This window comes from Anastrepha ludens, chromosome 3 (assembly GCF_028408465.1).
Source record: "Anastrepha ludens isolate Willacy chromosome 3, idAnaLude1.1, whole genome shotgun sequence".
Taxonomy (NCBI): Eukaryota; Metazoa; Arthropoda; class Insecta; order Diptera; family Tephritidae; genus Anastrepha; species Anastrepha ludens.
The window spans coordinates 132955400-132981456 of NC_071499.1; the positions used below are offsets into that span (position 1 = coordinate 132955400).

Consider the following 26057-nt stretch of genomic DNA (forward strand, 5'->3'; position numbering starts at 1 on the left):
TCATATGAATTTACGTTCTCTGCAACTTACTTTATTCTCCTCTGTTTTGAACTTTGATCTCGAAAGATTACTGACGAATGGCGACCACTCAGATAGTTCGCGGACTACCTCTTCAGTCCAGGTGGGAATGCCAACTGTTGAGTATCATCTAGTAGTGTGGAATGGCTGACTGTGTCCAAAGCCTTCGACAAGTCCAACTCTACTAGGAAAATCCTCTCGCAGGGGCGGTTTTAGTTAAACCCGCGGTTGATCTGCTTGCTAATGGTTATGAGTGCTGTGGTAGTGCTGTTCACTCTGTGGAAACCATACTGATATGTACCTGGGGTCAGATGTTTCATGTAGAGTGAGAATAGGAGGGCCTCAAGTGTCTTCACTACTGGGGAAAGGAGAGTTATCTGACGCTAGGATCCGATTTTGTTTGGCGGGTTTCCCACGTTTCAGTAGTGGGACCACTCTCCCTGCTTTCCACTTGTGAAGAATTATGAGAGTAGCCACGGACAATGATTCCAGGTTTTTCAGCACCAGCATATTAAGTTCATCAGGTCGAATGGCATTTGTAGCTTTTGCTTTTTGGTGACTACCTGAACCCCATCGCTGTAGAAAGTGTCGCACAGTTATTTGGCAATTTGTGCAATCTTCTGGTGGCACATACTTGGTCCCATCGACCAGAGGATGCAAAAACAGTTTTCCAGAAGTCTTTGCAACACTGCACGCATACAAAATGCTTGGAAAACGTGGGAGCGAGAGAGATATTAACATTTTTCAGATAATCGGATTTTTTCAGATAAACCGCGATCAAGACTCTGACAGCACCATAGTGCAGATCCAAACTAGTATACTTCTGTAAGGAGGAGATCATGGAGGGAAATGAAATTGCTGATGAGCTTACCAGGAAGGGGGCTGAATTGTTCTAAGAGACCTCCTACCTGGTCATCGGTATTCCCCTGACTGTTATTAAAGTGGAATTGCACAACTTATTTCTCAAGAAAGCGCAGGACAGATGGAGCTCAATTTCTTCGTGAGCTATTTCGAAAACCCTTTGGAACCAGTGTAATAGACATAGGACGCAGAGAGTTCTGGGGACTCCTGGCCATTCAATTTCCAAACTCGTAGCTGTATTTTCCGCTCATTTGACGATCGGCACACACGCGGAACAACTAGGTTTACCATTTAACCCCCTTTGCTGAAGCTGTGGAGGCCTTTCAGAAAAGGAGACTGTTGAGTACTTTCTCTGTAAATGTACGGATTTGGCACCTAGACTATTAAGGCCACTGGCTGCTCCTTTCTTCGACAGCCTGGGACAGTGCGCCAACCTAAGTCCCATCAATCTTCTCCATTACGTCGACAGGTCTGGCTGGTTGTAAATATCTGCCTGGTTTTTTCTTTACTTTAGCTTGCCAAAGAAATATAAGAAAATTTCACAAATTCTTTTGGAAATACCTTAGTTCATTCAATATTTTAGTAATTCATTGTTCCATAATGCGCAGACCAACCGTTTACACACCCATTTACGAAGGCAACAATTAACAACCCCGGGGTGCTGTTTATACTAAGCAACAAAGAAATTGGGTGTCACAATTCCTCTTTTGCTTCTACGTAGTTCGCTCTACAACTTTTTATTCAAGTTAATGAAAATTATGGCATGGCACACCTATATGAGGATTGCACACTAGAATACTAGCGGCAAATAACCTTATCAGGAAATCAGTTTTAAAAAAGCCACCTCCTACCACGCCTTCATTTCGCACCGGCTTTGTTTGAACGTTAAAAATAAATATGAGTATTTAAGAATTTTGTCCGTGTGGAATTTCGAATTTTATAATAAATAAAAGGCATCCATCCATATGTATATTTGCAAAATGCATTTATTATACCATCTTTAGTATTAAGAAAAAAACAATGTCAGTAACTATTGTAACATTTAAACCAGTGTTTGTATATTTGTTTTCAGTATTTAATAAAAAAAGAAGGTATAAACAACAGAGCTCCTGAGTTTAACAATGGCTTATAAAATGGAAATGTTATATGCAATGATGTTTTATTTGCTTTAGAGTGCGCTTGTATGTGAAAGTGGAAAATATTGAATAATTGTTTCCTTACATAAAAGAAATCTTTTTGTGCCTCCATATACATTTATTGCTACATATTGGGTTCATTAGATTTTATCGGTAACGTCGATCATCATAGTCACGGCCCCGACGTTCATAATCTCTGTCTCTATTTCTGTCTCGATCACGTTCACGTTCCCGGTCACGATCATACTCCAAATCTCTTTTACGTTCACTACGACTTGGACTACGGCTTCTACTTCGAGAATGATGCTTATGCTTATGCTTTTTCTTATGTTTCTCGCGATGATGATCTCGATCTCTACTGCTTTGATATTCGTTCGATGGGGAATCATCGCGCCTTCTAGGTTGAACACTATTAGCGAAGTGGTCGCGGTCATCATGTTCGTCACGATAATTTCCACTGCTAGCTGGTGGTAGTCTACTTCGACTGCTACTAGCGCCACCGCTACGCCGATCATAGCCAGTATCCTCATAATCGAAAGTCGCAGCTCCGCTATTGGACGCAGAGTTTCTTGCTGAACTCAACTGTTGTGGACTTATATTGTTGTTTCGACAATATTCCTCTAATTTCTTCTCTATTTGTTTTTGTATTGGCACCGGAATACGTGGAAATAAAGTAGAGAACCAATCTAACTTGGTAAGATACTGATATACCATTTGTCCAATTGTAATAGTCTGAAATTAAGAAACAAAAATTATTAAATTAAAAAACTACAATTATTTTTCTATACTAATACATCATTTGACTCATACACTCGACTCACCTGTCCCCCGCCAGCCTTTACATCTATCTCTTCCTCATCCTGCAGGTAATCTTCATACCAGTCATACAAATCTGCGGGCGGTTGAGTATATCTAAGGTACATAAATCCTGAAAGAGATATGAGTTGTTTTAGTAATTTTAACTTATCTAAATACTCCACAGCAAATAATTTTACATTTGCATAACACCTCCGATTGCAGAACTGGATTGATCTGTTAAACTGGATATTGTGATGATGGTGTTTTTAACACCTATTGACTTACCACCTACCTAGAGCCCTTATATAGGGTGAATCTGTGTGATTTAGGAGTCCGTTAACCTGCTTTCTGGTCAGCCTAAGTGTGTATAACTTATATAACAGGCAGTATGCTGTTGATACTATACCGCCAGCGCCGACTCCTCGCACCTACAGAAGAAACACAAATTTAATTAGACATAACCAACCCAACTTGGCTGTAGTTGTCAGCTTAAGCAATGAAAACAGTCTTATTCTTTAAAACGAAATGCTACATTTCATAAACTCACTCCGCCACACATGCCGGTTTGACCAGAAGTTTTTCGTGATCCCCGCTCCCAAGGCTCCATGTGTTTCACTTGGTAATAAATCTCGTCCACAACTTCATGGTAAGTCTTAAGTTTGAACAAGTGCACTGAAATTATTAGAAAAACGTTTATTATGATGCAAGCACTTTCAAATTAAGCAAAATATGTGTCGCTACTGTACCTTTCGGGACGTACCTTTGAAATAGCTTGAGCCCTGTATATTCGCAAGAATAAGCGGGTTTAAGTTCATGGTGGCCTCATTTCCCCACAGCGGCAAAGTGTTATGTTGCTTGCCGATCTTCTTCGCCGCCGAATGTTGTTGATGATATTCTGAAAAAGAAATTTAAAAACTCACATGTTCATGTCCTCACATTACAACATTACTTCCCCAAAATAGAAGTCACTGAGTCCATAGGCAGACCGGTCGCGACCAATTATCGCATTTCTACTTACCTTCATCCATCTCGATTTGCACTTTTTCTCATAAGCTATGCAAAGCTTAATTAATAATTTTATATATTTAATAAAATGTGTACATATTTGGAATTCGCAATAAAGCACCAAAAACACCAGAAACGTTTCTCTAACGAAAAAATATGTGCAAAACGCGTCAGACACCAATTCAGCAAAACATGTAATTACTCAGCGAGACTCGAAATCTTATAGTGCTACCAACCCCCGATTTTATTTTGCTGAATAATTACAGCAAGTGACTTATGAATTCAAAATATAATTAAAAACTATATTTATGTAAATATTATATAATTAGTATTTAAATCATTCCATTTGCAATGCTTAAAATTAAGAGAAATCATTATTTCTATAAGCCACATGAAGGAACCAAGAAATTTATATTATTTTTACAAGGGTGGCAGCTGCGTATTTAATATCCTTGCAGGCTGTGTATATTGAAAAAGTCAATCAACAATAAATTGGAAGCACTCATTTTTGTGAAATTCAATGCCATTTAGGCAATTGACTGAAGGATAAAAAACTTTGTGAAGGATTAAATTTATTCAAAGACTGAGCAGGATTTTTTTAATTAAAGAATTTTAAGCACCTGTCACTATGTTAAAGCTCATTCTTCTGTGTTCCAAAATATAACACCCAATTGTACGGTACAGTGCAAGAGGTCTAAATATGTAAAAAATGAACATATCCAAAACAAATTATTTGAACTAATTAAACTTTAAACGAATATTTGCTAATACATAATTAATATACAATAAAAGGAGTTGGGGAATACTAAAAACTTTTGAAGGTGTCAAAAATATCCGAGTATATGTAAATGTGTTGGTATACGGCGAAAAGCAAACAGCTGACTTATCATTGATAAAAGTATTACGAGAAAACAAATTATTTTATTTAATCATCCAAAACTGACAAAAAAAATTCAAAGAGCATGTATATACCATAAACATTAGAAAAGGATGTTCTCTTTATTAAAACCATTTCTCTCCTAAAATTCTAACCGAACAAAAATAATGGTTGAAGCAACCCTGTTGGTCTTTCATAAAATCCAGTCCAGTTTTATTTGTGGGATTTTCTGTGCTACCAAACAGTTAAAATAAAGTCAAAGAACTCTGTTTTACTTCCATATAAAATGAGTTAAAACACTTAAAAATCCAAGTTTGCGAGAGTGTTATGAAGAAATGAAAGTATTTGCTATGCTATAATCGCTCTCAAATTGTTAATTTGACTATATTTCCCAGGCTACAAGTGTATGATTAATTTTCACAAAACCGGGAAACTAATGTATATTTCTATGAGACAACAATAAGTGTGTAAAATTTGCAAACACCATATAATTTATATACAATCACCTTGTCGGGGAGTCCTACATTTAAAATTTCCTTTTCACCAATATCAAATAATTTTTGCTAAGAAGAGAGGGCCAATATGTCTAGTACCTCCTCAACAGACGACAGTGGCGAATTATTTGATCCACTTGCTGAAGAACTGCAGAATGTTCAATCTGTCATACATGTTACTCGGGAAAATATTGATGCACTGAACGCAAAGTTTGCCAATCTGCAAGAACCACCCCCAATGTACATCACAGAGTACCAAGAGCTCACTTCAAAGCTACACGACCTTTTCGTAAAAGAACACGAGCTTATGGAGCAATTAAGTTGCCAACAAGAAGAAGCTAGTCAAGTTGATCAGAAAAAAAATCAGCCCGAATATAATAATCAGACATACCATTACCAGAACCAACAGCAAGCCTCTCATCAGCATGGACAGGTAGCATCGGTTGATATGGTAGGTATAGTGTTTGAAAATATATGTATATTCAATAGGTTTACAAGTTATTTAATTTTTAATACATAGACGGATAGTTATGCTGCCAACAGCAATAATGGCAGCCAATGTAGTACATTGACACGCCCACCGAAAGTATTGTTACGTGCACATTTACCTAATCAACAGCGAACATCAGTAGAAGTGGTACCCGGTGTTCGATTACGTGATGCGCTTATGAAGGCACTAAAATTACGTCAGCTGACTCCAGATATGTGTGAAGTTACGGCAACGGATTGTGGGCGTATTATCATTCCATGGGACACTGACATAGGCTCGTTGATGGTGGAAGAGATATATGTGCGCTTGTTGGATAAATTTCCAATAATGACACATATTTCACATCAGTTCATACGGAAGACTTTCTTTTCCTTAGCTTTTTGCGAGGGTTGTCGCCGACTGCTTTTCACTGGTTTCTACTGCAATCAATGTAATTTCCGGTTTCATCAAAGATGTGCTGATAAAGTACCTACACTCTGCCAGCAATTTCCTATGGATAACTACTATCAACGCCTGTTGGCACAGAACCCAGAAAACTCCGTTGGTATATTGCATCCGGGAAGGAATGCAATATTGGGTCAAGTAAGGCACCCGCGTACTATAAGTCAGCAAGATCGGTCGAACTCTGCACCCAATGTATGTATAAACAACATAAGACCATTAACGGAGGCACAACGGAGTTTAGTGCAAAATCACGGTCCTCTACAGGTTGGACTTTAAACGCATATGCATTTATAAACCAAAATATTAAAATTTATGTCCCATACAGCATCCAGGTAGCGATCATTCCAATTCGACACAGGCTTCACCCACTGGTACATTAAAAACCATAAAGCGACAAAGGGCGCGTTCTGCAGATGAGAGCAATAAAAATCTGTTGTCGCCCCGCGACGGAAAGGGTTCTGAAGAAAATTGGGTATATAGTGGAAAAACCATATTAAATTATATATGTATTGAAATACCTAAATTTCAGAATATTCAAGCTGAGGAGATTTTGATTGGTCCAAGAATCGGTTCTGGATCCTTTGGAACAGTGTACAAAGCCCATTGGCACGGCCCAGTCGCTGTGAAAACGTTGAATGTAAAAACGCCGAGTCCTGTGCAGTTGCAGGCGTTCAAAAATGAAGTGGCCATGCTAAAAAAGACTCGACATTGTAACATTCTTTTGTTTATGGGCTGTGTCTCGAAACCCTCGCTAGCAATTGTAACACAATGGTGTGAAGGTTCCAGTCTTTATAAGCATATACATGTTAATGAAACCAAATTTAAACTTAACACATTAATTGACATCGGTCGGCAGGTGGCACAGGGTATGGACTACCTTCATGCAAAAAATATCATCCACAGGTAAATAATACGATTGCGTATTCGCACAAATATTTCACAATAAATATTTTTAGAGATCTCAAGTCCAACAACATATTTTTACATGAAGACCTGTCAGTAAAAATAGGGGATTTCGGCTTGGCTACTGCAAAGACACGATGGTCTGGCGAAAAGCAGGCCAATCAACCAACAGGCAGTATTTTATGGATGGCACCTGAAGTGATACGTATGCAAGAACAGAACCCGTACTCTTTCCAATCAGATGTGTATGCTTTTGGCATAGTTATATATGAACTATTAGCTGAATGTTTGCCATATAGCCACATTAATAATAAGGATCAGATATTATTTATGGTTGGACGAGGACTGCTTCGACCAGATATGACTAAAGTACGTTCAGACGCCCCACAGGCTTTGAAACGTCTGGCTGAAGATTGCATTAAATTCGATCGAAACGATCGTCCGCTATTTCGCCCGCTATTAAATATGCTGGAAAATATGTTACGAGCAATGCCGAAAATTCATCGCAGTGCCAGTGAGCCAAATATGACTCAAACGCAGTTGCATAGCGAAGACTTCTATCAATGTCCTAGTCCCAAAACTCCGGTTAACTTCAGTAATTTCCAGTTCTACAACAGTGCTGGCAATATCTAGCGCTGCTGATCCGACGCTACAATTGTGATAACTCTGATGCGGGTCCGACGACGTCGTCTATGAATGTGAACAAAAAAAAACTCGTCTGGACGTGTGGCTGCGTAATGAAGTCTCATTCCAGATTTGTAACAAATGAATGAATGAAAAGGGTTAATTAAGATGAATAATGATTGATGTCGCCTTGACTCATTCAGACAAATACTTCAAGTAATTCTCACCTTTATGAAATCCTAATAATATACAAGTGTACATCCATCTGTCTCTGGACTGATAAGGGGTTAGCTAAAATTTAGATAAAAAAGTTGGCACCTTTAAAATGAAACCCAAAACATGTAATTTGCAGAATTTTCGACTTAGCCTGATAAAGATTTTAAGAAAAATTATGTATGGAATGGCTTCAGTTTTCGTGGCTCTATATATAATATAAAGTTTTAAGTAGAATAATTATGTGAACTTTGAGATTGTAACTATAATAATTTAAATATTAAAAATGCAGTTTATGTATAAATTAAATAATGCGAAAGTTATGGGCAACTAAGAGCTATATGTTTTTCGCAAGACAGATGCCAATTTGCATAACTGAAACCTATGTAACTAAGAATTAAAATATAACTTCAAAACGATTATAATATACATATGTAAACTCATTCTTTTACGAGAACCCATTCATTTTACAAAAAAATTGCGTAAAGTGGGGCGAAGGATATAAAACCGAACAATACTTCCGCTAGGTTGTAACCAAGTATTTTGATTAGTTCATTAAAAAAAAGGATGTGGCATCACTGACATACATATAGTTGTGGATCTTAAGTTTGACAACACTTAAAATTTTTTGACTGGCAGTGCCTGGTGACGATTTGCATTTGGTGGTGAGCTAGTGCAATGTTCTGAATTTATTTATTCGTGGTATTTGATAAATAATCCTGTTATTTAGAGAAAAATCATTGAAAGTTCTATGTAATCGATATGAATTAATGTAGTGCATTAATTTTTAAAAACTTTAAATTTTGTAAGTGAAAGATATCATTAGTTAAAACTAAATAAATATCTCTCGACTTCGTCGAATATTGCTTTCGTATGTGTTTCTTGCCTCCTCGTTTTCGTTTGATTTTTCTCTACTCTATTTTTCCGTAGCTGTTGCGAATGCACTTGTTTATGTATGCTGTGTATAAAATTTAGTAAAATAGTGTTGAATTAATGTTTTCTAATTTCAATGGCTTTTAAGTAATATTCACATTCTCATCTACAGGTTTGGTACTCTCTAATACTGCACAGTTCCTTTAAATGTAAGTACATATGGGAATAAGCACTTAAATATATATACAAAAAGTTTTCGGAATAGATTGCGCAGTTCTCACCTAAATGTGTTGGTTGAAGTTAAAGCGAGCCTACAATACAGGAGTATGCTGATGGGGAAATAAATTCAATCACATTTTTTTATTTACTCATTAAACTGGTGTGCTGCTATGAAATGTTTCATTGACATAATATGCATAGGCGTGGTTTTTAGATTTAGTGGATCATATTCTGGGTAAGGCAATACAGTGATATAAAAGAGAAACCAATATTTGGCAAGCGCAGCAAGGCCAAAGTAGACAACAACATTTGTCTCTCATCAAGAAAAGCTATCCTGAAGAGGAGGAGCAATTTGAATGCAACGCTCTCCAAAGAAAGAATCCCGATCATTTTGGACGTGATTTATGATATGAGAAAAGATTGGTTAAGCATATGCCACAGGGTGGCTGAATAAGGGGGCGCAATAACTCCTATATTAGAGCGTAAGTAAGTTCTTACAATGGCATTGGGCAAAGCCGAAATTATAGCGCCCAGCAGTATAAAATTGCGAATTCTAGTTTAATCTCGAAATGATCACTTCGCCCTTGAACGTCTTGATGTTACTCTACAAATGAAGGTACCTACAGTTTTATACCAGCTCCGAACCGTAAATGGTTTTTATGGGAAGCTTTTTTTTTCTTAGCAGAAATACACTTGGAGGTTTGTCATTGCTTGCCGAGGGGCGACTGCTATTAGAAAAAACCGTTTGCTGTCGACATGAGTTGCGCATGTGTCCTGCATTTTAAGATTCTTTGGACCACAGTCGTAGAACTAAACAATTGCACAGTTGGAGTGATTATCGCTTCAAGGACGACCCATAAATATTTCCTTAGTTAAGGCACAGAAGACTGTAATTAAAGAAGTGAGCAGCGACGCTCGAATCTTAGCATACTCCACAAATAACCAACACATGTGCAGTCCTTAAAGCTGGCAACGCAAAAAGTCATACACACATCCCTTTGTTCGTTTGCTTTACACTTTTTCAAGGCGAGATAAGTGGTAGCATTGATAACTGTAGCGCATCTGATAGCCTGATGCCCATTACCACTATGTTTGTCCATTGGCCCACTGTAGTGAACACAAAGCATCCCCGATGAATTTTCGACACGCGAAGAGAGCATTAAAGAGAGCAGCATGCGTTTCATCATTGTTGGCATTGACGTTATCCCAACACTCGATTTTGAATTTAGTTTTCAAGTGAATCTCGTTGATGGTGTAACGTGCGCGCATTGCCTTCCTTCGTCGCCGTAAGCTCATTCCACAACTTGATTATACGCATTTTCACTTCAAACTTATATAAATAAAAAATAAACTCCCATAAGTGTCATTTGAATAGTTCTGAAACAACAAGATTGCTAATATTTTTTCTCGTTGTATTTATATTGTGTCTTAGACTCTGCGTTTTAGCGGTGTGAGTCGCGTAATAACATGGAGGATCCCAATCGTATGATGGCACATACAGGTGGTATGATGGCCCCACAGGCATACGGTATGCCGGGTCAGGATGACGGCCAAAACGCTGGAAATGAAAATGAGGTACGTAAGCAAAAGGATATTGGCGAAATCTTGCAGCAGATCATGAGCATTTCGGAGCAGTCACTGGATGAAGCGCAGGCAAGAAAGCATACTTTAAATTGTCATCGTATGAAGCCGGCCTTGTTCTCCGTACTATGCGAGATTAAGGAGAAAACCGGTAAGTGATAAAAACGAACTGTCACCATCTTTTTTCAGGTTTTCTATATTTAAAACAAGTACAAGTACATTTTAATATGGCTGCATTTGGTATTCCCCAAAAATAATAAATCGCACGAACATGTGTACGTAGTTGACACTGTCAATAAAGGGTTTCTGATTTTCCACGCGCTACATTGATGATGACTTCTGTTCTTGTTACCTTTCGCTTTATTATTATTTTTATGATAAAATGTGAACAGCGCCAACTTTGTTCTTCTGTAAAAAAATAATATGCTAAGCACGTTTCAAGCGCGCCGCATAATAATGGTTTCCAGAGTTTTTCATTTTTTCATGCCATAGTCTCTGTTCTTCGACGTTTTGCCTTCGAATTGTTGTGCCTTTATTGCGTTTGAACATACGAAATTGAATATACAAGTAATGCGAGCGTGCCATATGTTCTGAATGGGGTTACTTTATTGGGGATGCTACAACAACAACTGTTGCCATTTCATATAAACAATCATTTCGGAGCAGTAGACGTTGACAATTTTTTTCAGCGCTGTTCGAAACAGTAGTTGCGGTAGCAAAGTACGGTGAAAAATGCTGAATGTTACGATGGTGCGAAGATGAAAAAAGGAATCGGCCAATAAAATTACACACTGCAAACATGTGTGCTGAACTACTATTAGGCAAACAACGCATTAAATTAAACTGTATATGTATTGCATCAGTTTAAGTTTGTATGCGCCATCCGTGACCAAAACTACCTGAGCTACAGAGTTCAAAAAATTTAACTTGACTTTAAATTTACTGTCACAACAATTGTGTACACATATTTTTCAAGTGTATGGGAGGCATACATTTTCCTTGATAAACCCGACCTCTCTGTAACAAAGTATTTTGGCATTATATTTTTGTTGTCGTTTTCTTGGTATGATTACACTTGGGAAAAATCATTGAAGCCTTCCACTATTTACATTCTCCCACTAAACCTTCATCTATGTATGTGTGTGTGTGAATTTGCATTTCTATTTTTGTTTCCTTTTTTCATTTAAATTAATTCGAACCTTCATTGCGTAGCCGCCACAAAATGCTTCTGTTTGCTTATGTTCTGCCATTCGCCGTTCCACGCGCCTTTCAACCCTTTTAAATCATTTGACTGTCTAATGAAGCATTTAAGAGAAAAATGCTCGGGAGTAGAATATCAAATGCTATGGTAATGGATTTTCCGATTCATAAACTTATACAAATTTTACGTTCATTTCTTTTTATTCAACCTCTGTTGAAAAACGTTCTTTTAAATGCAGTACCTACATACGTACAAATATATGTGCATACATATGTCTTTATATGTATACATACATGTATGTGTGCACTTGTGCTCACATAATTAAGTATTTTACCTTTTTACAATATTCCCAATATTTTACATGCTAAATTTTATATCAAAACCCTTATTTTCAAATGTTTAATCAGAATATTTAAAAACCCGTTTATAGCCCATTTAATTTTTGTATTGTACAATAAAATAAAATTTTGAAGTCGCGTTGAGAATTTTCTTCCATATAAAACTCATATTGAAGATCTTTTTAATTTTGTATTTGAATTATATTTTTATAAAAAATTAACCAAAAAAATGTATCATGGAAAATATTGCGGATATTGTAAAAAGATGAAGTGCCTTAATCATGTGAGCACAAGGGTTTTTATATGTATATATGTGTGCATGCTTTTTTACATGAGTCAATCTTTGTTTCCTTATGCCGCATTTCTTAAGAATCTTGTAAAACTTAAAACAAGCTCAACGCCACAGCATCAAGCCGGTTTAGTGTACGTTGTTTGCCCATCGATCAGCTATACACTCGCATCTAAATTGCAGGTAAACTTCGAGCTTGTCGCGTCTGCTTGCCGTAGCTTACACGACACTGTGTGCCCCATAAAGTTGCTTAAAATATGACCTGCATAATCAAATAATCAATGCACCCCATTTCTTTATTGATACTCACGGTTGCGTATTGGCCATATGTAAGTTCGGAGAAAGGAGAAAGAAGGGGTCAAATATATTTAGTTATTGTTACGGTGTTTTAAAAGCAAAATAATCATTTCTATATTTGTAGAACCAAACAGTTATTGGATAAGAAATAATGAATATTTGTCCGGTGCTGATAAATTTTATTTTCCAACAGTTACAGGTAAGACTATTCCATTCATACCAGTTTTTGATGTTTTGTAACAGCATAAACACTGCCCATAAATGTTTGAGAAATGTTGCTGAAGTGGCAGTTCTTGGCCAGATATAAATCGGGTTCATTTCTGTATGTAGTGTAATACTGAAAATAGTAGCTTCAGCTCATTCTTAGGTTTAATGCGGGAGTTGGGTTTGGATGAGGTACAGTGATGTCGAAGTGAAAATTTCCTATTCGTTCATTCATTCAGTAAAAAAAGATATCCTATTTAGAAAATATTCGCTAAGAAATAATAGTCAGTGTAACAACAAAAAATTTATTATTGTATAATACACAATAATTTCCAATACTTAGTTATTTATAACTTGTATTACACTACACCTTCCAGGATGCACTCAATAGAAGATTTTCCTTTACTAAACAAAAAAATATTATTTGCATCACAGCATCACAGCATTCAAGCTAAGAACTTTGAACTTTAGCTTTAAATTAATAGTGTAAAAGATATGTGATATTCACCACCATTCAAATCCCAGACCAAAGCCTACACTAAGTGTTTGGTGGGCATTACTGCATTTGAACATCTGTCGCCGACCACAAAATTAGTATCTAAATTTGTCTGCTGTCAAGAGGAGAGCACTACGCTATGAGTGTGCATACTTGTAGATTGCTTAACGTGGGTGGGTGATGCCAATATTGCAATTCGTTCAAGTTTCTAGTGATGATGCCTGCTTTAAATTTAGGATAGGTGCCTTCACCCTGTTTGGTGTATAAAATCGGCACGGCATTTTAATATTATTCCAACTTCGCATTTTGTTTTACAACAATTGTTTAAAGAATGTGTGCGTTCCCTTGTCTTTGCACCCTTTATTATTTCGTATTGGGAGAAGGCAGCCGTGGCGAAAGAAAACTGTAGTCAATAATGGCAACACAAGCCAGCGTTAGTACAAAAAAGTATACAACAAGAGAAAGAAAATTCAAGTTCCTTAATCTAATCTTCTCAAGTTGGCACAAAACGACTTTGCGTGCTCAGGGACCAACCTGTGTGCTGTACGTGCCGATGGTTTGGGAAGTATGGGAATGAATGCTGAAGTGTTTGTTATTTGTTTTGCGTGTGTTTGTTTGTTCGGTTATATAGCTGTTTATCTCCATGATTTTATCCATCTTTGTTCATCCCCTGACTTTGGGTAGTAAGCAAAAATTTATGAAATTAGATTAACTATTTCGCACACATTTTATGTTGCATGGGGAGGGAGTGAGCTACGCAAGCAGGGTGTAATAACGTAGTAGTTGGCGAGCGTATAGTTACTAGTTTTGAGAAAAATGTTTGATAAGACTGCAGTATTGAGTTTTCTTAGTTTTTTTTTTTTTTGTTTTTTGTTTTTTGTTTTTGATAACTGTAAGTGAATGTTAACCTATACATTAGCATACACATTTCTGGGATACAAACCTCTTGAGTAAACGCATAAATGCAGCTTGCCAGATGAATTCCGTTGACTGCGGCTAGGCTGCGCTAACGAAGAGTATTTCTTACTGACCAAAACAGCAAACAAAAAGCCAAAGCAAGCAGCTTTTCAATTCCCCCGATGAGCTGGTTTCTCATTATACCTACTTTAAAACTAATATAATGGTTACAGTGGTGAATTTTGATTAACTTATATGTTTAAATATTTTCAATTAAATTGAAAAGAATGTTGCGTTTTGCTTTGGAAAGAGTAGTTTGAGATCATTGGAGAATAGTCATACTTTGAGGTGGAAGCATTTAGAACTTTTGTACCAAGGCTAAATATGTAAATTAAAACTGGTATAATTGCATGGCTTAAATGGTCCTAGGCTGAGTGCATTTCAGGAAAAAATGTTTCTCATAAAGTTTAGTTTTTTTTTAAACCCTGGGAGCACGCTTTATAGCAGGAGGTGACTATAATGCAAAAATTACACTATGGGGGTTCTCGGCTTACGACAACAAAGGGACGCGAATTGCACAACGCAACGACATCAATGAACTTGAAAGTTTTCTCAACGGGAGAGCCAACTTATTGGCCTTCAGACCCAAAAAAGATTCCTGACCTTGTTGATTTTTGTGTCATCAAAGGTCTATCGTACCTGCAGATAACCTGTAAATCCTGCCTGGATCTTTCTTCTGACCATTCGCCAGTGATAATCACAATAAATGGTAAACTTGAAAATAGGCCCCAAAACTGCCAACTTACCAACAGCCGTACAAATTGGACTCAATTTGAAACCATTTTGACGTCGACACTTGGCATAAAAGTTGCTCTAAAAAACGAGGAAGATATAATCGAGGCTACCGAATATCTAACAAAATGCATCCAGGATGCAGCGTGGTCATCCACCACTCATGTGAGTCCTCATACTCGTACACAAAGAAATTCAAACATCGGTATCTTCCTAAGAAACAAACTGAAAGAGAAACGCCAGGCAAGAAAAATATGGCAACAAACAAGATTTCCTGAATATAAAAGCCGTTTTAACAAATTATCAAAAGAAATAAAATTATTATTGAAAGAGCAACACGATAAAAAAATGAGGCAGTTTCTATGGGGTTTGGAACCAACACACCTCACCAATTATTCCCTGTGGAAAGTCAGCAAAAAAGTAAGTACCACAAAAGAGCACCGTCCTCCACTTCGTAAAAAAGATGGTTCATGGGCGAAAACCGCAATCGAGAAATCTGAGCTTTTTTCTAAATATCTAAAAGGTATTTTTACACCAAACGAAACTGAAGCTGATCTTTGTTTTGACAGCACTGTTGCTGCCTTTTTAAACGAACCCTACCAAATGGAGCTACCGATGAAAAAGTTCACCAAAAGTGAAATAGTTAGCACTATTAAAAAGCTAAAAGATTACAAAGCACCAGGATATGATCGCATCACGGCCGAAATTCTCAAAAAACTACCTCCTGAACCCAATAATTTCATTACCCATTTGTTTAATGCGTGCTTAATCAGAAACATTTTCCCAGCTCAATGGAAAGTAGCAGAAATTAAAATGGTGCTCAAGTCAGGAAAACTAGGCGATGAAGTGAAATCCTATCGCCCTATCAGTCTTCTACCAATACTGTCAAAAGTTTTTGAAAAGATCTTCCTTAAACGTTTAATGGTTTTTATCGAACGCAAACAAATAATTCCGAAACATCAGTTTGGTTTCAGGAATGAGCATTCGACAATTGAGCAAGTCCATAGACTTGTCGAAAAAATACAAACAGCGCTCGACCGAAAACAAATCTGTTCAGCAATTTTCCTGGACATATCACAAGCCTTCGACCGAGTGTGGCACCAAGGCCTACTCTTTAAAATAAAAAAGAAATTACCACTAAATGCCTATTTGCTCCTTAAATCATATCTAAACCTTCGAATGTTCTACGTAAATTACGAAAATGAAATTTCCAATTTCCAACAAATTAAAGCTGGGGTCCCACAAGGCAGTATATTAGGTCCAATCCTGTACTTAATTTTTACACACGATATGCCAACCACAAAAGGTGTACTAACTGGCACTTTTGCCGATGACACCGCTATTATGGCGACAGCAGTGGATCCCGTAGAAGCCTCTTATGTGCTCCAAATAAGCATAAATAAAATCTCCAAATGGCTCCAGAGCTGGCGGTTGAAAGTAAACGAACATAAATCCCAACACGTAACCTTTACCACAAAAAGAACCACCTGCCCACAAATCAACTTAAACCGTATTCCAATTCCGCAATGTGATAGTGCTAAATATCTCGGCATTCATTTGGATAAACGGCTTACGTGGAAAACGCATATCTTTACAAAAAGGAAAGCTCTAGGTTTAATATTTCGTAATATGTACTGGCTGCTAAACCGCAAATCCACCCTCTCAATGGACAACAAACTTATCCTCTACAAATCTGTGATAAAACCAGTCTGGACTTACGGAATCCAACTGTGGGGTACTGCGCCAAATTCAAACTTGGAAATCCTGCAGCGTTTCCAGTCCAAGACTCTACGCACCCTAGTCAACGCTCCGTGGTACGTGACAAATGCCCAAATTCATCGGGACCTAGACATCCCTTCAATAAAAGAGGAAATACAAAATGTAACCAGTAAATACCGAAATCGACTTCAATCGCACCCAAATGAACTGGCCTCTACCCTCATGTCACCATCATGTGTTTTTTTAAGGTTGAAAAGAAAAACACCAATTCAGCTCGTCCAAGAGCCATCTATAAAATATTGAATTTATTTAATAGAAAGGATTTTTCACTGGAAATATTCCTTTAATACTAAAATCAAAGCCACTCTTAAATGTAACCAAATATTTGTAAAATGTCTTCTAAGAATTGTAAGTATAGACAGAATACAAAATAAAGTTAAAAAAAAAAAAAAAAAAAGTTTACACTTGTGCGACAACCACAAGGGTATTTTAGTTCAAATTCATAATAAATTATAACTTATATTGATTACTACCATTATTTCTATAACAAATTCCATAGATAGAAGGACAAAGATAGATTTAGGGTGCACAATTTATAAGGCAATAACTATAAGTATTTGATTTCTATTTAAATTTTTAATAATTTTACTCATCTTATTACCCTTTTGTAGTCCTTTCTATTCGCAATACGCAAGAAGAGGAACCTCCAGATCCACAATTAATGCGTCTGGATAATATGCTAATTGCTGAGGGTGTTGCAGGACCAGAGAAAGGTGGCGGCGGAGCAGCAGCCGCTTCAGCAGCTGCAGCAAGTCAAGGTAGGTACCTACTAAGTTTACTTTCTTGCACTTTTCTTGAACTTTTTTATGAAACAAATAGGATCTTCCTTGTCGATTGATGGCGCAGACAATGCTATTGAACATTCGGACTATCGTGCCAAGCTCGCACAAATTCGTCAGATATACCATCAAGAGTTGGAGAAATATGAGCAGGCTTGCAATGAGTTCACCACACATGTGATGAACTTACTTCGAGAACAAAGTCGGACCAGGTAAATCGCTGTTATCACAAAGCCATCGCTACACCGATTCACATATATTCTTATTTTTTAGACCAATTACGCCTAAAGAAATTGAGCGAATGGTTCAAATTATTCATAAGAAATTCAGCTCTATACAAATGCAATTGAAGCAGTCCACATGTGAGGCTGTGATGATATTACGGTCTCGTTTCCTCGACGCTAGACGCAAACGCCGTAATTTCAGTAAGCAAGCTTCCGAAATCCTAAACGAGTATTTCTACAGTCATTTAAGCAATCCGTATCCATCGGAGGAAGCAAAAGAGGAGTTGGCGAGAAAGTGTGGAATAACTGTGTGTTTATAATATCTGCATGCAAATAACCAAATTATTAACGGTTGATTATATTTTTCAGGTTTCGCAAGTCTCTAACTGGTTTGGTAATAAACGTATTCGTTACAAAAAGAATATAGGCAAGGCACAGGAAGAAGCCAATCTATATGCAGCTAAGAAGGCGGCTGGTGCTTCTCCATATTCAATGGCAGGGCCGCCCAGCGGTACTACAACACCCATGATGTCCCCAGCTCCACCACAGGATTCCATGGGGTATCCAATGGGTTCAGGCGGCTACGATCAACAGCAGTATGACAACAGTATGGGCGGTTATGATCATACTCTACATCAGGACCTTAGTCCTTGAGGCGGTTTAACATACCGCAATTAAAATGTATACGAGCAAAAGTGAGCACACGAAATTCACATTTGAAGTAAATTAATAAAGGCGTTTTTTTTTTTCAATTTGAAATGTACAAGAGTTGTTATAAAAAAACTAAAACTAAAAGAATTTCAATCGAAAGTTGCAGTTTAATCTAATCGAAATAGTTCTCAACTTTGTATTATTGTAACGTTTTAGAGCAAGTAGTGAAAAACTTGATTTGTCTGTTTTGTCGTATTGGATTTAGGTTATTTAATTTCACACCACATGCCTTTATTTAAATAGAATATATTTTTACATAATATAACTATACAATTATTATGAGTTAATATATCATCTAACTCGTTGCAAAAATAATATTAACATTTAATTTGGCTTTCTCTTTTTATTTTTTTTATTCTTATTCTTATATTTTTATTTTGATCACTTCAATCTATGAGTTCACTTTTGCTACATACAGGCATACGCAATTAATAATAATGTATACGTAATATTGCATACGATAAAATGTAGGCATCTATATATAATTTGAATTAAGCATAACAAACTTTTATTGGAATGAAAAACACCGTATACGAAACTTTAGATATAAATAACATACGTAAGTAAAAAAAATATAAAGAAAAAATGTGTGCAGATAACAGCTATCAGATCTACTATTTTAAATGTACGGACGATAGCAGCTAACAATAGAGTGCAAATTTGATGAAAGTACATGTGCGAAAAAAAATATTGCTTTGCAAAATCCAATTTACGATATTTGTGTTCACCATTTTGGCACAACCTTTTCACTGATAATGCAATAGCGTTTCCTAAAAATTTATAGGATATGATATGATTATGCTGCTACAACAACTGATAATGCATCTCAAAGCAAGAGTAAAAATTTCACAATCCGAAAATAGAAGAATAGGGTTAAAAGTTTCCTCAATAAAAATGAGCCAATATGCTTATCTACTAACTATGTAATTATTGTACTTTCGGCCAACATTCTTCAAGTATTTAATAGAAAGTATTGTAACATGTTCTCTAATATGAATATCAAAAAGCATCACCTTCAATTTATAATGTGTAATTATTTTAAATAAATAAAGTACGTAAAACTGTGGCGAACAATTGAATGGACCTTTTCTTTGGTTTCTGCTTTTTCCGCGATCCCCGTTATCGTTTCAGAGATTCGTTATCAAAAAGAAAAACCAACAAAAAAATTTGAGAGAAATCCCAAACTTTATCCATTGTTCACAGGTGTATGTGCTCACATTGAGCGTACCCTCCACATTAAAGCGAGTTGTGGACAACCTTCATCAATTCGCACACACTACGTTTCGATCTCACTTGTCCGCAGAGATCCAGCCACACAGAACGAGCTGAGAAAATTTTGTTTTGCTAATTCAACTGAGTAATGCTAAGCAGACCTGTGAGATTATGAGCTAGCGAATAGGTTTTGAGCCGCCGTCAAAATCACGTCGGCTAAGAACCTGCCTACATTCCACAGCTGACGATGTGTTGGCGGCCATAACATGTTATTGGCGATCGTGTTGGCTTCAACGATTCAGTTACCTGTTGACTTTCGGACGGATTGGTTGTGTGTGCTCGTCGCAAAATAAATGGTGGAAACGAAAAGTGTAATGGATTGAAGAGATCTTAAAAGGCCACACGTATACAAGCACAAACATAAAGCTGTGTACACAAATTCAAAGGCAAGCATTGGTCAGTGAATGAAAGAAGCCTATGTGTGATATTGTGTGTGTGGATGCAACAACCATCTACATAAAACGAATATACATGCCCATACAAACATACACACACACACACGCAGTGAAATCGGTGATATATACCAAAAAGTGGTGAATAGTTGTTAATCCGCGAATAATGAAAACTATTGAATACCTGGGCGATTAAAATAACAAATGTAAAATTAGGAACGGCGAGCCTCAATCAAAACGTAAAGAGAGAAAAACTACGGCCAGAAGGATATATGTTCGTCTCGTTACATGGATTCATAGGTACAGTGCAGGAATACGAGTGTGAAGGTGTAATTTCTATAGTTTATATGAATACGAAAGTACGAAGTAATTATGAGTACGTACATATATATGTGCATATGTATATACTTGAATGCATATCGCATACAAAACAACCAACGAAGAAAATGATCGTCGTGGCAGCCGCCGTCGGTGTTGTTGCGGTTTTAGTTAAAGTCGGTGTAGTGAAGTTGACACGATCAGTTCAGCATTTCAGACTCTGCAGTCACCTGGTGCCGCATACCTGTTCATACACATATATACACACAGTTATGCATTCTTAAATTTCGTTTTTATACTCATTGCATTTTTTGTTCAATATAAATATATGTACATACATATGTAGTTTGTGAGGCGCAAGAGATTGATTTACGACTCACATGAATGAAGCGTTTCAGACAATAAATTAAATTTAAGATGCAGTAAAAATAGTTTTATTAGTCAAGACGTTTTCGCTTGTGCTTACATATACATATTTATGCAACTATACTATACTACTATATTTTACTCGACCGAAGATATAGGCCTCATGTGAAATTTTCATCGCTTTGAAACTCAAATTGCAATGTATTGAGACAATTCGCTACATCAAATTGTGGGCACATACAAACGCACGCATGTACATATTTCTATCTTCTCCAAATAACTTCACTGCATATGGCATAGACGACGAGCAATATTTTTGTTTTACGAAACTATTAAATTCGATTAGCGTAGTGGTTCTTGGTGACTGGAAGCTGCCTGCGGCCTTAGTGGAATTGGCATTGCATAAATGATAGATTGTCATCCTCGAAATAGTAGCCAATCAACGGTCTTCGTCCATACCCAACATAGAACAGTTAACCAAACAAAATAAATAATAGCGAAGAGTAAACCTGTTCCGCATCCCCAACGTCTTCCAGAAAACTTGCAGCCATAAGCGACAATGAAATTGTAATAACAATAATAACGGCTAAAATATAAAAAAAAGAAAAAAATTAGATACGCTTAAGCCATGGCAACATCAACACTCCGCTCCCATCCCGTTCAAATTATAGGGGCTTTGTGGTATCTCTAAAATTTCACCCAACACATTCACCTGCTCAAACTCCTTATACATAGAATGTTGTACACATATACGGTAAATATGTATGTGTGGAGTACATATACTCATATTTATGTATGAATTGCTCACCGCTTCCAAGGGCCATCAAAAGGTAAAAAGAGATTGAGAGAAAAGAGCGAATGCTATGTTGTTAGAACTCTAGCCAGTATGACTCTGAATGGGTATAAAAAAAGCTTAGGTGATTGGTTTCTGAATACGTCAATATTCTAATAGCGGAAGTATAGACATTCCACAGTGAAGATGTCATTGCTACCTCAGCACCACGACATTATCGGAATCTCAAGCTCTTTAAAACAAACCGTTTATTACTAACTGATACTTACTTACGAATGCAAACGATGTTTGCTTATTCGCCCTGTTTCTTAAGTTTTCCATTTTATACGGTTTTTACATAGCTTTTTGGTTTGCCTTTGGAGTTTCTCATTTGAGAGTGGTCATCGGATCCAAAGTTGTGTATGCATTGTAGGTACAAACATATGTTTAACATTGGTGTGAGTGTTGAAGCAACATTTGTCACAAATTAATGCAAATTGAAAATTCAACCATTCATTGAAATTCTACGCCAGCAAGCAAAGTGAAATTTTCGAGTTTCCAGGGCAGCAAGAAGAGATTTGAATGAAAATTCGATACATGGCCATCAACCGAAAAAGTCATGGAACAGTTTTTGTTGAAATGCTAAAAAAACTTGTTTGCAAAAAATGCTAGAGACCCAAGTGCACACATACAATTCAATTACCACAGCTTTCTTAATATTCTAACTACTTTATTCATAAGCTTGGAACTTGAACTTGTCGCACCTAAATCAAAAACTCAGAGGTTTAACTTTAATGCTCTTCAGCTTAGTTAGATCGTAAAATTGCTAACGGTAATTCAACTAACTTGACCGTAACCTGGAGATCATAAAAAACTTATTTATTTGGTCATAAGGGTGCTAAAGAATCTATTTAATATTCTGCTTATTACCTCCATTTGTGGACGCTTTAACACACAGCTAACGCCACCAAATACAAAACTAGTCAACCTTTTTTGAATCGTAATTTCACCCTTGAACATCCTTGTAATATAACCTTGTCCGATGCATATATCGTGAGATATGTAATGGCTTACTAAAAACATCTAGCGGATAGTGATCGAAGCTTTTTACTTCACCTAATATACAGGGTTTGATTGAAAAGTAATGAGCCGTCCTGCGCGAAGCGTCTGCCAAGCGATCAACCGAACGGGCTGGTGGGGGAAAATGATCGTTGGACCTTCCCCTTCCACTAGAAACCGGTGCCAGTTCGCTGGCAACAGCGGTGCAGTCAAAATCGCTCCGCGCGTGAAAGCTGTTTTAAAAGTGTGTTAGGATTTTGCAGTGGCGATCGTTGGAGCAACGTTACTCGATCAAATTTTGCGTAAAGCTAAACAAAACGGGGATCGGAACCATTGGGCTACTCAAGGAGGATTATGGGGATCAATCTCTGTCTGTGCCTAGGTAAAACGGTGACACAAGTCGTTCAAGGAAGGCCGGGAGGCGCATGTCGAAATCCAAGGTCAAAACCATGCTGATCATCTTTTTCGACTCTCGAGGCATCGTCCACAAGGAGTTTGTACCTCCAGGAAGCACTGTAAAAAAAGTGCTGAAAACCCGCGTCGCCCGGGTTCGGCCCGACCTCGTCAACAATTGGACCCTTCATCACGACAATGCGTCGGCGCACACCGCCTTCCTCTGCACCTCTGCATTGGCCAAGATGGGGGTTCCGGTGCTTCCCCATCCTCCCTACAGCCCAGACCTGTCCCCTCCGGACTTCTTGTTCCCGCGCCTGAAAAGAAAGCTGAAGGGGAGGCGTTTCGACTCCATCGAGGCGATCCAAAAAACTGTGACAGCCGAATTGAACGCGATTCCGGCGGATGAGTTTAAAAAATGTTTCCTGCAGTGGAAGGACCGCTACTACCGGTGTATTGACGCTCAAGAGTTCTATTTTGAAGAATATTATTATATTATATATATTATTTATTTGTTATCTATAATTAAAATTACAAAATAACTTTTTTAGCACAAGCTACCAAGGCTATCGGCTTAGTCATATGGTTATAATACTTATTTCTAAAGGTTTAAATTAAGTGAAACATTTCAATATCTTTAAGGAAGTTAACAATTTGCCTTATATTAGATTCTGAGGTGGTTATAATACTTATTACTAAAGGTTCAAATTAAGTGAAACATTTCAATATCTTTAAGAAAGTTAACAATTAGTCTTATATTAGATTCTGAGGGGTGTCGTAGGATTAGCGGGAGTGTGTTCTGTGTTTGAAATGCTTGAGTGCGTTGAGCGTGAAGATTTGGGCAATCTGATAAAATATGCTGAATTGTTAGGTTGTTATTGTTGCAGAAGTGGCACTTGGGTTGAGATTTCGATTGCAAAATATATTCATGCGTTATAAGTGTGTGCCCCAATCTGAGGCGTATGAAGCATCTGTTGGCCCATGTTGAAGTGTTGGTTGGAAGTTTGATTTGTGCACCGAGAGGGTTTATATCTTTGTATGGATGTGTGTACGTTGACCATTCCTCATTAAGATGTTTACGTAGAGCGTTAGAGTAATAGGTTTTTAGTGACTTCACATCAAATGGCATGAAGACGTGAAGACAGTCTTTTAACGAGGATTTTGCAGCTAGGTCTGCTTGTTCATTGCCCAAGATGCCTGAGTGAGATGGGATCCACATCAGTTTTATTTTTGGTGATGCGCTCATAAGTAGTTGTTGCACAGATTGTAATGGGCTGTCTCTTATGTGAAATTTTTGGGAAGCTAGGAATACCGATTTACTGTCTGTACATATCACGTTGCATTTGTTGGTTTCTTTGGCCATTTGTAGTGCTGAGATTAATGCCTGTAGTTCTGCGTCAAATATGTTTGCATATTGTGGTAGTAATCCGTGGGACTGTGTTAGACCATTCTCGTCTGTAACAGCAAATGATACACCGTCTTTTTGTTTTGACCCGTCGGTAAACAGAAAGCTCCATCCTTCCTGCTTTAGTGGAGTAACGATGCTAGTGTATAGCTTTTGAAAATTAGATTGACATGTCTTGTCTTTGTGGTGGAGTGTCAACTCATTTATAAATATCTTGCTGTCAAGTTCCCATGGTGGGATTTTTGCTGGCGTAAGTTTTGGTGGGGAAAAACTTAATTTGAGAAATTCTGCAAGTTCCTTTATCTCACATAAGGCGGATTTTCTTTTTATGGCCGTTTTTCGTTTGTTAAGTAGCTGGATTTCACGACTTAGTACGTTTGGTGAGTGGGAGTAGAGTTTGTAAATTACACGGCTTCTGAGATATTTTATTCTGGATTCGATTGTCTGAAAGCCCCCTTCGGTTAGCAAGTTCTTTATTGGTGTAGTTCTAAATGCTCTTAGGCTTCTTCTCACAGCAGAATGGTAAGGGCCTTTGATCATTTTGAGGTGATTTTTAGAGGTGGAGCCATAGATTTGTAATCCATAGTCAATTTTGCTCAGAATTGTTAGTTTGGTGATATCGATTAAGGTGTTAGTATGTACATAACTTTTTTTTGAGGATAGATATTTTATAATGTTCAGCCTGGTAGCTAGTGCGTTCCTTATATTAGTACAATGATACTTAAAGTTATATTTGGAATCAAATGTTACACCTAATATTTTCATATTATTATTGTTAGGTATAGTATAGTTATTATTTTTGAGATTTATTTCGCTACAATTTCGTTTTTTGCAAATATGCAAATGTTTGCATTTATTTAAGGAGATTAGGGCGCCCGATGGTAGTGACCAGTTGTGTATGGCATTTAAGGCGTTATTGAAAGACTCTTCAATGTCTGAGGTTTTTGTTTGGGTGGAAATGAGGTAAAGGTCGTCGGCATATAAGCAGTGCTTGATGTTACGGTGTTTACTCATAAGTCTGCTTATGTCGTCGAATGCCACCAAGAAAAGTGTGACCGACAATGGCGAGCCTTGGGGAATTCCATTGTGGACGGGGAATGTTTTGGAAAAGGTGTCATTTGTTTTACAACGAAATTTTCTCTTTGTCAGAAATGATTTCACATATTCAAAAATTTTTGGGCCGATTTGCCATTCCTGTAGTTTTTGCAAGACCACGTGACAACCGATGTTGTCAAATGCCTTGGCAAAATCTACGGAAAGGATAGAAATGTGATTCTTTTTTGAGAGATTTTTACATATGTGGTGATCGAGAAAGAGAAGTGCATCTAAGGTGCTTTTCCCAGACTGAAATCCTACTTGGAATGGAGATAGAATTGAAGAATATTAGTTGTATAAGCCAAACGGTTTAATAAAACTGCTTAAAAAAATAAGGCTAATTTTTTTTTCAATCAAACCCTGTATTATAATCGCATTCTATTATTGCATTCTAGTGCATACACACTTACATATACACCAAAAGACATACATTTGGCAAAGC

General features: G+C 37.2%; 4 protein-coding genes across 11 annotated transcripts in view; 3 read left to right on the forward strand and 1 right to left on the reverse strand.

Annotated features, from left to right (window-relative positions):
• Window positions 1-1906: 1906 nt before the first annotated feature.
• LOC128856768 (pre-mRNA-splicing factor 38B) lies at window positions 1907-4012 on the reverse strand. 2 transcript variants are annotated; one of them, XM_054092083.1, is made up of 6 exons: window positions 3832-4009; window positions 3574-3708; window positions 3361-3485; window positions 3106-3241; window positions 2837-2943; window positions 1907-2747 (listed from the first exon to the last, which is right to left on the reverse strand). In XM_054092083.1, the coding sequence occupies exons 1-6, from the start codon at window positions 3839-3841 to the stop codon at window positions 2163-2165; spliced, it is 1098 nt and encodes a 365-aa protein (XP_053948058.1). In that variant the 5' UTR covers window positions 3842-4009; the 3' UTR covers window positions 1907-2162. The 2 variants fall into 2 exon arrangements, with proteins under 2 accessions (XP_053948058.1, XP_053948059.1); XM_054092084.1 differs by lacking the exon at window positions 1907-2747 and having other exon boundaries at window positions 2843-2943; window positions 3099-3241; window positions 3832-4012.
• A 797-nt stretch (window positions 4013-4809) lies between these two features.
• On the forward strand, window positions 4810-8292 carry LOC128859362 (raf homolog serine/threonine-protein kinase Raf). 3 transcript variants are annotated; one of them, XM_054096339.1, is made up of 6 exons: window positions 4810-5036; window positions 5091-5640; window positions 5710-6387; window positions 6449-6595; window positions 6653-7026; window positions 7080-8292. In XM_054096339.1, exons 2-6 carry the CDS (start codon window positions 5278-5280, stop codon window positions 7657-7659), a joined length of 2142 nt encoding a protein of 713 aa, XP_053952314.1. In that variant the 5' UTR covers window positions 4810-5036; window positions 5091-5277; the 3' UTR covers window positions 7660-8292. The 3 variants fall into 3 exon arrangements, with proteins under 3 accessions (XP_053952314.1, XP_053952315.1, XP_053952313.1); XM_054096340.1 differs by having other exon boundaries at window positions 4810-4985; XM_054096338.1 differs by having other exon boundaries at window positions 4810-5640.
• Window positions 8293-8380: 88 nt separating this feature from the next.
• LOC128859363 (homeobox protein extradenticle) lies at window positions 8381-19617 on the forward strand. Of its 5 annotated transcripts, XM_054096344.1 has the most exons (8): window positions 8381-8668; window positions 8909-8945; window positions 9002-9190; window positions 10388-10687; window positions 17441-17587; window positions 17649-17820; window positions 17882-18140; window positions 18202-19617. In XM_054096344.1, the coding sequence occupies exons 4-8, from the start codon at window positions 10423-10425 to the stop codon at window positions 18484-18486; spliced, it is 1128 nt and encodes a 375-aa protein (XP_053952319.1). In that variant the 5' UTR covers window positions 8381-8668; window positions 8909-8945; window positions 9002-9190; window positions 10388-10422; the 3' UTR covers window positions 18487-19617. The 5 variants fall into 5 exon arrangements, with proteins under 5 accessions (XP_053952319.1, XP_053952316.1, XP_053952318.1 ...); XM_054096341.1 differs by lacking the exon at window positions 9002-9190; XM_054096343.1 differs by lacking the exon at window positions 9002-9190 and having other exon boundaries at window positions 8381-8565.
• Window positions 19618-19895: 278 nt separating this feature from the next.
• The window catches only part of LOC128859361 (unconventional myosin-XV), a 30725-nt gene continuing 24563 nt past the window's right edge, over window positions 19896-26057 (forward strand). The window contains exon 1 of the mRNA XM_054096336.1: window positions 19896-20507. The gene's annotated coding sequence lies outside the window, so the exon portion shown is untranslated. The remainder of the gene's footprint in view (window positions 20508-26057) is intronic.

Excerpts from the sequence above, each read along its gene's own strand:
- LOC128856768 (XM_054092083.1), bottom strand. Across the intron at positions 2,944-3,105 it reads ACCCTATATAAGGGCTCTAG|GATTTATGTACCTTAGATAT; the intron begins GTAGGTGGTAAG and ends TATCTCTTTCAG. Across the intron at positions 2,748-2,836 it reads TAAAGGCTGGCGGGGGACAG|ACTATTACAATTGGACAAAT; the intron begins GTGAGTCGAGTG and ends TCTTAATTTCAG.
- LOC128859363 (XM_054096344.1), top strand. The coding sequence starts at position 10,423 with ATGGAGGATCCCAATCGTATGATGGCACATACAGGTGGTATGATGGCC. Across the intron at positions 17,588-17,648 it reads AGCAGCTGCAGCAAGTCAAG|GATCTTCCTTGTCGATTGAT; the intron begins GTAGGTACCTAC and ends TGAAACAAATAG. Across the intron at positions 18,141-18,201 it reads CGAGAAAGTGTGGAATAACT|GTTTCGCAAGTCTCTAACTG; the intron begins GTGTGTTTATAA and ends TATATTTTTCAG.
- LOC128859362 (XM_054096338.1), top strand. The coding sequence starts at position 5,278 with ATGTCTAGTACCTCCTCAACAGACGACAGTGGCGAATTATTTGATCCA. Across the intron at positions 5,641-5,709 it reads AGGTAGCATCGGTTGATATG|ACGGATAGTTATGCTGCCAA; the intron begins GTAGGTATAGTG and ends TTTAATACATAG. Across the intron at positions 7,027-7,079 it reads GCAAAAAATATCATCCACAG|AGATCTCAAGTCCAACAACA; the intron begins GTAAATAATACG and ends AAATATTTTTAG.